This window comes from Cebus imitator, unplaced genomic scaffold (assembly GCF_001604975.1).
Source record: "Cebus imitator isolate Cc_AM_T3 unplaced genomic scaffold, Cebus_imitator-1.0 Scaffold28, whole genome shotgun sequence".
In the NCBI taxonomy this organism is placed as follows: Eukaryota; Metazoa; Chordata; class Mammalia; order Primates; family Cebidae; genus Cebus; species Cebus imitator.
In genome coordinates, this window is record NW_016107343.1 from 2,376,087 (window position 1) to 2,389,030 (window position 12,944).

Genomic DNA, 12,944 nt, shown 5'->3' on the forward strand with positions numbered 1-12,944 from the left:
TAGCTCAGGGGATTGCCGTTTTTGTGATTTTCTAGGCACAGAGGGCCTCCTCCCTTCCTCCCACCCTCCTGAACATCTCTCTCTTTACCATTGGTCTGGACAGCACATGGTAATTCAAGGTCAACATCACCACCTAGTGGAATAGGAGCCCTATCCCATAAGGGACATTGTTGGCCTTTTGCTGAAACACTGTAGCTTCCCAGTTCTCCCTTTCTGTGCTCCTCTACTGGAGACCAGGCTTTATACTCCTGTGAACAGGAAAACTCTGCCTTCAACAATGAGGAGAAAAAGGTCCTCCAAAACCAAATTTTAGTCTCAACACTGTCCCACTTTCTTTTAAGTCTGTTTCCTACTTTTTTTTAAGGTACCTATTCTGCCTCCAATTAAAGTGATACTTGAATAGTAAGGGGATTTTAATTCCAGAAGTTAACCAGAGAATAAATACTGTAGTACAGGCCATAATAGCAAATTGTAGAGCTCAAACCTGCATTCTCTCTCCATTAAAGGGCATTGCCCAAATGCAACTGTTAAGTAGTCTCTCACAAGATCCATCTATTGAGGAGTCATGCAGATCACACAGGTCCAGGAAGTTGAAGGGAAATTACCAGCAGACGGCTAGAATCACAAAGGTGAGCGTGAGTAATCCCAATTGGTTGGTTCCTCTGGTTCCATAGCTGAGGGTTATGCCTGCATCCATGGGTAGCACCTTCAATGGATGCCAGGGCTCAGGGAGCCAAGGAGGTAAAACAGTTGAGGGGATGCCTCCACTGTCTTCCCCTCTGCCTTGGGCCATTCCAAAGGAAAGCAAGGCAACTAAAGGGACACCTATTTTCTTGCTTCTCTTTCTAGATGAATAACAGACTATCTTTGGTCTGCACTCCTCTGGAATGCATTCTGAAGCACTGGGATTCCTTTGACCCTGAGACTCTGTACAAAACGTGGCTCATTTTCTTTTGCATAAGGGTGTGGGCTGCTTACCATCTTGAACCAGCCTAGCCTGCAGAGGGAAGCCTTGATTTTAATACTATCCAACAATTAGATATTTTCTGTAGACGGAAGGGCAAATGGTCAGAAGTCCTCTTATATACAGGCTTTCTTTGCCCTGTGAGACAACCCAGAACTTTGCAAGCATTGCACAATTGACTCAGCTCTTTTAGTAGTCATATCAGGAGGGCCCAAAGGGAATGATTCCCCAAAACTAGAGAAGCTACTTCCAGGGGAACTATCTGAGGCAGCTATTGAGTATCCAGGCCCTTCATGTCCTCCCTATCTGGGACCCCTCCAACTGTGTCATCAGTTCCTCCAGCTCCATCTCCAAAACTTCCCACTACCCCAGCTTCAGTCTTATCCTTACAGGAAATGCTCAATGGAGGTGATATCACTAGAGTTCCCATCTCATTGCAGGATCTTAGGCAAATAAAGGGAAACTTAGGCCAATTTTCTGATGACTCTGATAGGTATATAGAAGCTTTCCACAATTTAACTCAGGTATTTAACCTCTCATGGAGGGCTGTTATGCTTCTCCGAAGCCAAACACTAACTTCAACTGAAAAACAGGCAGCCATACAGGCAGCAGAGAAATTCGAAGACAAGCAATGTGTCTCCTACAGTAGGCCAAAAAGAAAATAGGGAAAGTGAAGAAATAGGGAACCATCATTCCCAATAGGAAGAGTGGCAATACCTCTTTGCAGTCCTGATTAGAACCCCAGTGACGTCACAGATGAATAGAAAAGGAAACACTTTTTAATGTACATATTGGGGGTCCTGTGAAGAACTAGGGCCAAACTTTTTGATTACTCTAAACTGTCCATGGTAGACAAAAATCCAGATGAGAATCCCACAGCCTTTATGGAAAGGCTGAAAAAGGCACTAATAAAACACACCTCCTTGTCCCCTGATTCAGTTGAGGGACAGCTCATCCTAAATGACAAGTTTACTACACAGGCAGCTCCCGGTATTAGAAGAAAACTACAGACGCAGGCTATGGGGCTAGATAGCATTTTGGAGAACTTCTCTTGAGGGTGGCCACCTCGGTCTTTTATAGTAGGGACCAGGAGGTATGGGAAGTTGCTATTGGTATGGGAAGTCAGAGCACTTTAAGAAGAAGTGCCCAGGAAGCCAGAAGAAGCCACCTTGACCCCTGTAGCCTGTGGTAGGGACCACTGGTGATTGGACTAATATCTGGACTGCCCCCAGAGATGGAGGTCACTGGGTTCAGAACCAGTCTCAGGCCCGGCAGGACTGATGGGTTCCAGGGCTCAAGCTGCCAGCTCCAATGACTCAAACTGCCATTATCAACAGGAGGCCCAGTAATTCTGGAAAGTAAAGGAAGGAAGGAAGGTGGACCTCCTTCTGGACACTGGAGCCAGCCTCTCTTTTCTCCTCTATAATCCAGGCCTCCCCACTTCCCATAGCATGACCATGAGAGGTGTCTCAAAAAAACTCTAATCTGATATTTTTTTTTCAACCCCTTAGTTGCAGTTGGGGGGACCTATTATTTACATGTGACTTTTTAATCATACCTTTATTAGGTAGAGACATTCTAGCTTGCATGGGGGCCAGTATCTTTCTAGCTCCAGGAAAAACTCTCTGTCTCCTCCAGTGGAAGCTAATATCAATCCAGAAGTGTGGGCAACTCAGAAAAGAATAGGTTGAGCTGTAACCACTAGGCCAGTCTGAATCCATCTTAAGGATCCCACTTTTATTCCTAATCAGAGACAATATACCCTAAAGCCAGAGGCTAGGAAAAAGCTGGAAGCCATTATTAATAATCTGAAGATACAGGGCCTCCTTAAACTCTGTAACAGCTCCTATAACACCCCAATATTAGAAGCACAAAAACCCAATGCAGAATGGAGATTCATTAATGAGGCCATAGTCCCAATCCATCTGGTAGTACCTCATACCTATATCTTGCTAACCCAAATACCAGAGGGAATTAAATGGTTTACAGTCCTAGATATAAAGGATGACTTTTTCTGCATATCATTACATCCTGTCTCGCAAAACCTGTTTGCCTTTGAAGATCCCGCTGGCCAAACTGTCTAGTTAACATGGATGGTGCTGCCTCAGGGATTTTGAGGTAATCCCTCAGTTGTCTGGACAGGCATTGTCAAAGGACCTCTCTGAGTTTTCCCATCCTCAGGTCAGGGGCTTGCAATATGTGGATGATATACTGCTCTGTGCCCCAGCTGAGGAAACGTCTTGGGAAGGCACTAAAGCTTTTCTTAATTTCTTAGCTGACAGAAAATATAAGGTTTCAAAATCTAAGGCCCAGCTTTGCAAAACCTTGGTAAAGCACCTTCGTTTACTGCTGTCTGAAGGGACCAGAGCATTAGGAGAAGAAAGAATTAAGTCCATTTCTTCCTTCCCCCTCCCTAAAACCTTTAAGCAACTAACAGGATTTTTGGGCATTACAGGACTTTGAAGGTTATGGATACCTGTGTATGGTGAGATAGATCATACTCTATACTACTTCTTTCTTTCCTTTTTTTTTTTTTGAGATTGAGTTCCACTCTTTGTTGCTCAGGCTGGAGTGCAGTGGTGCAACCTCAGCTCACTGCAACCTCCGCCTCCTGGGTTCAAGTGATTCTCCTGTGTCAGCCTCCCAAGTAGCTGGGATTACAGGCACCTGCCACCATGCCCAGCTAATTTTTGTATTTTTAGTAGAGACAGGGTTTCACCATATTAGTCAGGCTGGTCTCTAACGCCTAACCTTAGGCGATCCACCCACCTTGGCCTCCTAAAGTGCTGGGATTACAGGCGTGAGCCACCACACCTGACCCTTCTATACTACTTCATAAAAGAAACTCAAATGGCTGAAACTCATCTCCTAACCTGAAAACCTGAAGCTCAAAAGGCCTTTAGCCAGCTAAAGCAAGCCTTACTTAAGGTACCAGCCCTCAGCACTCCTGTATGGAGGGCCTTCAATCTTTATGTATCAGAAGGGAAAGGAATGGGCCTCGGAATTTTAATTCAGGCCTGAAGACCAGCTCAACAGCCAGGGGGCTACCTGAGTAAGAAACTTGGTTTGGTGGGTAAAGGATGGCCAGCATGCCTCGGAGCATTGCCATGTTGGCCCTACTGGTACCAGAGATCACCAAATTAACCCTGGAAAATGGCTTAACTGTTTATACCCCACATAATATAGCAGGATTGCTGTCTTTTATGGGAGACCTTTGGCTAACAGACACCTGGCTTCTTAAATATCAGGCTCTGCTGTTAGAAGGGTCAGCAATTCAGTTGAAAACTGATTCTTGCCTAAACCCAGCCACTTTCCTCCCCCAGAAAACTGGGGAAACTGAACATGACTGTGAGAAAGTTGTGGTACAGACCTATGCAGCGAGGGAGGATCTCAGGGAAACTCCCCTGGAAAATCCAGACCGGACCATCTTCACAGATGACAGTTGCTTTGTAGAGCAAGAAGTCCGGAAGTCAGGATATCCAGTACTCACTCTGAATGATGGTAATGAAAGTACACCTCTCTCTCCAGGTACAAGTGCTCAACTAGCTGAACTGATAGCTCTTACAAGAGCACTTGAATTAAGCAAGGGAAAGACAGCTAACATCTACAGTGACTCCAAGTACGCTTTCTTAGTTCTCCATGCTCATACTACCATTTGGAAGGAAAGACACTTTCTTATCACTAATGGATCTACTATAAAATACCACCAGGAAAGTAACAGGTTATTATCCTCAGTTTCTCTTCCATGAGACGTAGCAGTGATGTATTGTAAGGGACATCAGAAGGGAACAAATGAAATAACTGAAGGAAATAAGTTAGCAGATCAGGCAGCCAAGTCAGTGTCAAGAGAGCCTCATGGCATCAACTGGAAGCCCATCTAGTCTGGGAAGGCTCCATAAGAGAAATCAAGTGTCGGTACTCCCTTGCAGAAATAGAATGTGCCATTTCTTGAGGCTATACTTTCCAGCCCTCAGGACAACTACAGTCAGAGGATGGCAAACTCCACTTGCCAGCCTTAAGCCAATGGAAAGTCCTTAAAATCCTTCACCAAGCTTTTCACTTGGGAAAGAAAGAAAACTTATCAGTTCTCTCAGAGATTGCTTTCAGGAGAGAATTTATTAGGAACAGTCAAACAGGTTGTTAATGCCTGTGAACTCTGTCTTAAAAATAATCCCCTCAATGGTGTCTCCTTCCTCCTCTAACCTAAAGGATGGGAAACTATCCTGGGGAGGACTGGCAAATAGACTTTACCCACATGCCAAAGTTGAAAAGCATCCAATACCACTCGACATGTGTATGTATTTCCACTAACTGGGTAGAAGCATTTGTATGGCATAAAGAAAAGGCCTCTAAGGTAGAAATATCCCTTCAAAGTTAGGTCTGAGCCCTTTTGAGATTCTGTATGGATGGCCTTTTCTTACCAATGATTTCTTATCACACCAACAGACCTCTGAATTGGTTAAGCATGTAACCTCTCTGGCTCACTTTCAACAGGAATTAACTAGCCAAGCCTAACTCTAAGAAAATAGGACCACCTTTATTTAACCCAGGAGATTTTGTGTTGGTAAAACCTCTCCCTTCTTTCTCTCTCTTCCTAAGTGCAAGCTGGGAAGGACTTTACATCATCCTCCTTTCAACCCTCTCAGTGATAAAAGTCACCTGTATCAACTCCTGGATACATCACACTCAAGTCAAAGCCTGGGAAGCTGAGAGAGTAACCCCTGACAGCACCGAGGAATGTCCTGGATATTAATGTGAAGAAATATGAGATCTTAAGCTGAAAATCATAAAAAATAAGTAAATGAGTAAGGGCTACTCATCCTACTCAGTCTCACCTTTACCCTACCAGGTACATTCAGTCATTTCTACTTGTCCTCTCGAGATTCACCATCAAATATTGGAGCTTCTTCTTGATGCATACTTGCAAGGATTATAGTTACCAACAAGAAGTGAACATGAAGAATTTTACGATCACTGAGCCTCCTAGGACTTTTTACTGGATTTAGTGAAACATCACACCCTTTAGCTTCTACACTATCAGCCATGGCCCATTTAGACAACAAGACTAATTGCTGGGTCTATCCTGAGTGGTTTGTTCAGTTCAATAACACTAAGCAATGTCTGGATTACCTGGAACTTACCATCTTAGGATTCCCTTTGTTAGCTTTACCTTTGACCCTTAAAGACCTATCAGGCACAAATGGGACATGGTTTGTATATTAATCCATTTTCACACTGCTGATAAAGACATACCCGAGATTGGGAAACTTACAAAACAAAGAGGTTTATGGGACTTACAGTTCCATATGGCATTACAATCATGGCAGAAGGCAACGAGGAACAAGTCACATCTTACATGGATGGCAGCAGGCAAAGAGAGAGAAAAGAATTTGTGCAGGAAGACTCCTGTTTTTAAAACCATCAGATCTCATGAGACTTATATCACTGTCACAAGAACAGCATGGGAAAGACCTGCCCTTGTCATTCAATTAACTCCTACCGGGTCCCTCCCACAACATGTGGGAATTCAAGATGAAATCTGGGTGGAGACACAGCTAAACCATATTAGTATGGAAACACTTTCATCTGTGCAACTAACTCCTCCCAGGAAAACACTTCCCCCCGCCCCCTGGTGCCAGGAAACACTCTACCCCAAAGATAAACTTTATACCCTCAGGCTGGGAAAAGTTGACCAGGTAATAGGAAATGCTTTCCTCTGCTTTAAAAGCAGTAAGGAAGGACCATACATGGGAGATCTCAAATATTGTAGCATCACACTGTGATTTCTTTTTTCTTTTTTGACATGGCATTTTGCTCTTGTTACCCAGGCTGGAGTGCAATGGCGTGATCTCAGCTCATCGCAACCTCCGCCTCCTGGGTTCAGGCAATTCTCCTACCTCAGCCTCCTGAGTAGCTGGGATTACAGGCATGCGCCACCATGCCCAGCTGATTTTTTGTATTTTTAGTAGAGATGGGGTTTCATCATGTTGACCAGGATGGTCTCGATCTCTTGACCTCGTGATCCACTCACCTCGGCCTCCTAAAGTGCTGGGATTAAAGGCTTGTGCCACTGCACCCGGACATACTGTGATTGCTAATAGCTCAGAGACTTGGGGAAGAAAATGCAATAGGGGTAATCTAAAAGGATTGGAAGCCCTATGGGGGGACTTTCAAAATCCAGCCTCTCCTACTGGTTGAAAATCCTGAGTGGAATGGCATGCTCTAAGTAACACCTTGATACACAGTACTATGATGTAAAGAATAATGCATGGGCTTTCCAAACATGCCCCCGCATGGAATTCCAGATCCCTGTTTCCTAAAAGCAGTGGCCTACAAATCTGTGGTTGAACAGGAAACATCTGGACTAACAGCCCTTGCTGCAAGGAGTATCTGAGATATTGGCCAGGGTATATTATGTCCTTAATTTTTTTGAAATTCCATTTGTCAGGTGGACCCCTCTCATTGAACAAAAATTATATAATTGTCTCAATAGAAAAGGTATTTGATAAGATTCAACTTTGCTTCCAATAAAAAATCTCAACAAATTAGGTATAAAAGGAATGTACCTCAAAACAATCGAAACCATGCGTAACAAACCCACTGCTAACATTACATTCAATGTGTAAAAGTTGAAAGCCCTCTTAGATCTGGAACAAGACAGTGTTGACCATTTTCACCACTTTTATTTGACGTAGTATTGGAAGTCTTAGAGCAGTTAGACCAGAGAAATAAATAAAGGGCATACAAATTGGAAAGAAGGAAGTTAAATTGTCCCTGTTTGCAGACCACATAATCGTATATTTGGAAAACCCCAAAGGCTTCGGTGAAAAGCTGTCAGAACTGATTTTTAAAACTCAGTGTAGTTGCAGGATACAAAATCAACATATAAAAATCAGTAACATTTCTATACACCAATACCAAACAACCTGAAAAATAATCAACAAAGCAATTTAATTTACAGTAGCTATAATAAAACCCTAGGAATAAATTTATCTGAAGAGGTGAAAGATCTTTACGATGAAAACTATAAAAATTGATGCAAGAAATTGGAGAACACACACACACACACACACACACACACACACACACACACACACACACAATAGAAATATATTCCATGTTCATAGGTTAGAAGAATAAATGTTAAAATGTTCAGACTACCCAAAGCAGTCTACAAATTCAAGAAAACCTTATCAAAACACCAATAACATTCTTCTCAAAATAGAAAAAAGATCATAAAATGTGTATGGAAACAAAGAAGACCCAGAATAGCTAAAGCAATTCTGAGCAAAAAGAAAAAAGCTGAAGGCAATTTATTACGTGACTTCAAAATACACTACAAAGTTATAGTAAACAAAACAGTGTTATACTGGCATTAAAATAGTCACATACACCAATGGAACAGAATAGAGACCCCAAAAATAAATCCACATATTTCCAGCCATCTGGATTTTTGACAAAGTCATTAAGAACATACAATAAGGAAGAAAAGTGTTTAAAATAAATGGTGCTGGAGAAACTGAATAACCATATGCAAAATAATGAAATTAGACCCTTATCTCTCACCATATACAAAACTCAGTTAAAAATGAATTAAAGACTGACATGTACAACCCAAAGTATGAGAATACTAGAAGAAAACACAGGGAATACGGTTCAGGGCACTGATGTAGCCAGAGGATTTTTGAATAAGACCTCAAATACACAGAGAACAAAAGCAAAGATAGACAAATGGGATTATATAGAACTAAAAACTTCTTCACAGCAAAGGAATTAATCAAGTGAAGAGTCAACCTACAGAATGGGAGAAAATATTTGCAAAGTATCCTTCTGACAAGGGATTGCTATCCAGAATATACAAGATACTCAACCAACTCTATAGCAAAAAGAAATTAATAATCCAGTTTAAAAATAGGTAAAAGATCTAAATAGACACTTACCAAAAGAAGATATACAAATGGCAAACAGGTATATGAAAAGGTGCTCAACATCATTGGTATCAGAGAAATGCAAATCAAAACTAAAATGTAGTATTATCTCACTCCTGTTAAAATGGCTTTTACCCAAAAGACAAGTAGTAACAAATGCTAGTAAGGATGTGGAGAAAAGGGAACCCTTGCACACGGCTGGTGGGAATGTAATTAGTAAAAACCACTATGGAAAAAAGTTTTGAGATTCCTTAAAAAACTGAAAATAGAGCTACCTTATGATCCAGCAATCCTGCTGCTAGGTATATACCCAAGAGAAAGGAAATTAGTATATCCAAGAGCTATCTTCACTCCCGTGTTTATTGCAGCACTATTCACAATAACCAAGATTTGTAAGCAATCTAAGTGTCCATCAACAGACAAATACATAAAGAAAATATGGTATACATACACAATGGAGTAGTTTTCAGTCATAAAAAGAACAAGATTCTGTTATTTGCACAACAAAAAGGATGGAACTGGAGGTCATGATGTTAAGTGAAATAAGCCATGCACAGAAGATAGCCTTTAGATGTTCTTATTTGTGGAAGTTAGTAATTAAACCAATTGAACTCATGGAGTTAAAGAGTAGAATGATGGGGGCATGAAGGGGAAGTAGGGTTAGTTAATGAGTACAAAAATATGATTAGACAGAATGAATAAAATCTAGTATTTGATAGTACAACAGGGTAAGTACAATCACTAATAATTTATTTTATAATTTAAAAATAGTTAAAAGAGTATAATTGTATTGTTTGTAGCACAAAGAAAGGATAAACTTTTGAGGACATGAATACCCCATTTACCCTGATGTGATTACTATGCATTGTATGCTTGTATCAAAATATGTACCCCATGAATACATATACCTACTTTATACCCACAAACATTAAAAATTACAAAAATCAAAGGAGAACCAAAAATATACATATTCTGTTCTTCAGATATTCCCTTAAAGAAAGTAAAAAGGTGAGCTATGCATTGCAAGAAGATAGGTGCAATGAATTTATATGTGACAAAGAAAGAATGTGTATGTGTGAACACACACACAGTCTTATTCTCTCACATATTACTTAATGATTATCAGGTATGTTGTTTGATATCTAAGCTATTGAAACTCCCCTCCTATATAATCTATAAGTCTTGTAGTTTAGCCTCTCCTAGAACAGATGAGGTAACAAGTAAAAATAAGCTTTTGTAAACCACATAAATAAAGCGTTTCCTACCTTTGAGGAGTTCCAGAAAACTGTAAAAGTGATCCAGGAGGCTAATATAAACAACAGTGCCAATAGCAGCTTATAATTTATTATACTTATTTTCATGATTAGGATCCTACAAGAGACAAGAGACAATTAGGATACTACAAGAGACAAGCACAAAAACATACAACAAAACAGAACAGAAAAGCAAGAAAACATGGAAAACATTTGAATTTTTTTTGGCTCATGATTACTTTTTAGCCTCAGATAAATAACTCCCAGAAGTAAGGCTTCAGCCTCCCAGTTGTACTTGGTATCTCCGAGGTGCTGTCTTTTAGCTATCAGTTTATACGTTCTACAGAAGAGATATTCCATGGAGCCCACTGTAAACTCTAAGAAACTGAGCAGCTAAGAGCCTGAAGGATGCAGCTTGCTCATGTCTAGGTGAATTCTCCAGACTGTTTGTCACCTAATGATCAGGTTCCCTGTTCTCTTCCCTTAAACCTAAGGGAAGACACGAAATATTCCAGCAAATATTGGCACTGAGAACCACATCATCACAGTGCCTGTTGAATGTAAATTCATTTTTCTGTTTCCTTAATGCCAATCTGTTAATATGTTTTCCATTTTAGCAGGCTTTCTAGCACCCTTCAAGCTTGAAAAGAATTATTTAAAAACTCATACCTCTTACTTTTAAAAAATTTCAGGCTTTATCAATGTTTCTGTATGATTCATCTTAACATCTGTCTTTGCACTGAAATTCCAAGTTCTTTTAACATCAGATTGCATGAATGCTGCCCTTCTAAAAATTTCAATCCCTCAAAATTTACCCACCCCTAGAAGCACCTTTCGCTCCAGATTGCCAGTTTATACATGGGCATTAGATGTTTCTGCACCCAAAAATAAATTTTACACTTTTCCCTCGCCTTCCCAATTTTGTAAATATTTTCATACCTTTAGTTTACAGATTGTTCAATCCCACACATAAAATCTCTGGTAAGTTAGGTGTTAAGGATTTCTTCTGAAGCCACTAGTGTGATACTGGTATACCTCTCCTCTGTACCAAAATAAATTGCAGATATAAGTTGAAGCCTGTTGACCTTTAGCATGGATTTACAACCTTCTGCTTGTTTTGGTTAAGACAGACGTTTCAGGCATGTCACCTCCACCTTAAGGAGGAGCCTGGATTATAAACTATAGTTATTAGTTCAAGCAGAGGTAGGAAGGAGAAATGAAGTGCTCTGCATAGTAAGTTATATGATTTCAGAATCCTGGAGCTTTTTGAGTCTAATTCTAGTAAGTTACAATAAATAACTGATGAGAAAAAGAGTAAATGAAGCCAGAATTTCGAATGATTGAAAGTAGATAAGCATCAACGGAAAGTCAAACTTTCTAGTTTTCATCTGAGCCTTTTCATCAAGACCAGTTCAAGTGCATATTATATCATTCATAGTATGTTTCAATACAACTTGCTGAGTTGAACCAAAAAACCCTAAAATATAACATAGGGAAGACAATAATATTAATTGCATCTGAGACTAACAGAATGATAGCTTATAGTCATGGGTTTGAACCCATCCGGGATTTGTATTCTTGATAAAAACAGTGCTGGAAAGAGCAGGCAGCCAGACAGCTGTACCAGTGCCCACAGGAAGGAGTAGCTGCTTGCCCTGTTGTTCCCTCCATTAGTTCATTTCTGCTGCCCTAGAATCTTCTTATGAGGTAGGCATAATGGATGTACTTGGCTTAAAGAACCAAGAGCACTGAAGAAAGTTCAAATGATTTGTGCAGGTCATCTGATGAACTTTGAAAAAGGGCTGAATCCAAGATTCCCATCCTTTTGATCTCTAACACTGTGTGTTTATAGTGTATATGTATAACAACAAAATCACAAAGGATAAAAATTAGGAAGTTGGAAAAACTATCTTGAAGTCTTTACACCATGTGTGACGTGGGATAATATTACTTGAAGGCAGACTCTGATTAATTTTTAAAAAATTGTAACCCTAGTATAACCACTAAATATTTCTTTTAAAAAGTGGTACACATAATAAATCAACAATGAAGATTCAATGAAATAAAAAATATTTGATTAGCCCAATAGAAGGAAAAAAAATAAATGGAACATAGAAAACTTCTTCCAATATATCCTTAAATTCAAATATATGAACGGTGATCTGATATCTGAATGATATAAACCAGGGATGGACAAACTTTTTCTATAAAAAAACAAAATATTTTAGGAGAAAGAAATTATAAACAAGAAAATGTAATGGATATATTAAAATTAACTTTGTGTTATTTAGTTGGAATTAGAATTATCAGTATGCATTCAGAGTTTTTTGATGGATAAATATGCATTCGTATGTATACATGGGTTCATGCACACAGTCATATATTTTCAAGCTCTGTCCATGAAGAAGCCCTAAAAGTAATGACTCCTAGTGCCTAGGCCTTAGTTTCTTAATTCTCCAATAAAGTGAGCCAGAATTTCTTGGAGAAGTGGCTCGTTGATTCCATCCCTTTGTCAGGGGATATGGGATGAACCTGGAGTATCTTGTGGTTCTAGGAAATGCCTTTTAAGAAATAGAGGAACGGAGGGGTGGATCCAAGATGGCCGTTTAGGAACAGCTCAGGATTGCAGCTCCCAGTGAAAGCGCAGAGGGTGAGTGGACGCCGTGTTTTTATTGCCCACAGACTAGGAAATTCCCTGGCAGAGGTGCTCCACGGTCACCAGCGCGGCTGTTTCGGCCAGCGCCGCTGCTTTGCCCCGCGCGGCTGCTTTGTCGGCGCCCCGGAGCCGCGGTTCTCCAT

The 12,944-nt window shown here is 40.3% G+C and overlaps 1 protein-coding gene across 2 annotated transcripts in view; it reads right to left on the minus strand.

Moving 5' to 3' along the window:
- Nucleotides 1-11,959, minus strand: part of NXPE4 (neurexophilin and PC-esterase domain family member 4) — a 28,328-nt gene extending 16,369 nt beyond the window's left edge. For both annotated transcript variants that reach the window (XM_017523320.2, XM_017523319.2), the window contains exons 1-2: nt 11,085-11,959; nt 10,158-10,263 (exon numbers count right to left, since the gene is read on the minus strand). In XM_017523320.2, the coding sequence (XP_017378809.1) occupies nt 10,158-10,253 (96 nt within the window). In that variant the 5' untranslated portion in view covers nt 10,254-10,263; nt 11,085-11,959. The remainder of the gene's footprint in view (nt 1-10,157; nt 10,264-11,084) is intronic.
- Nucleotides 11,960-12,944: the final 985 nt, after the last annotated feature.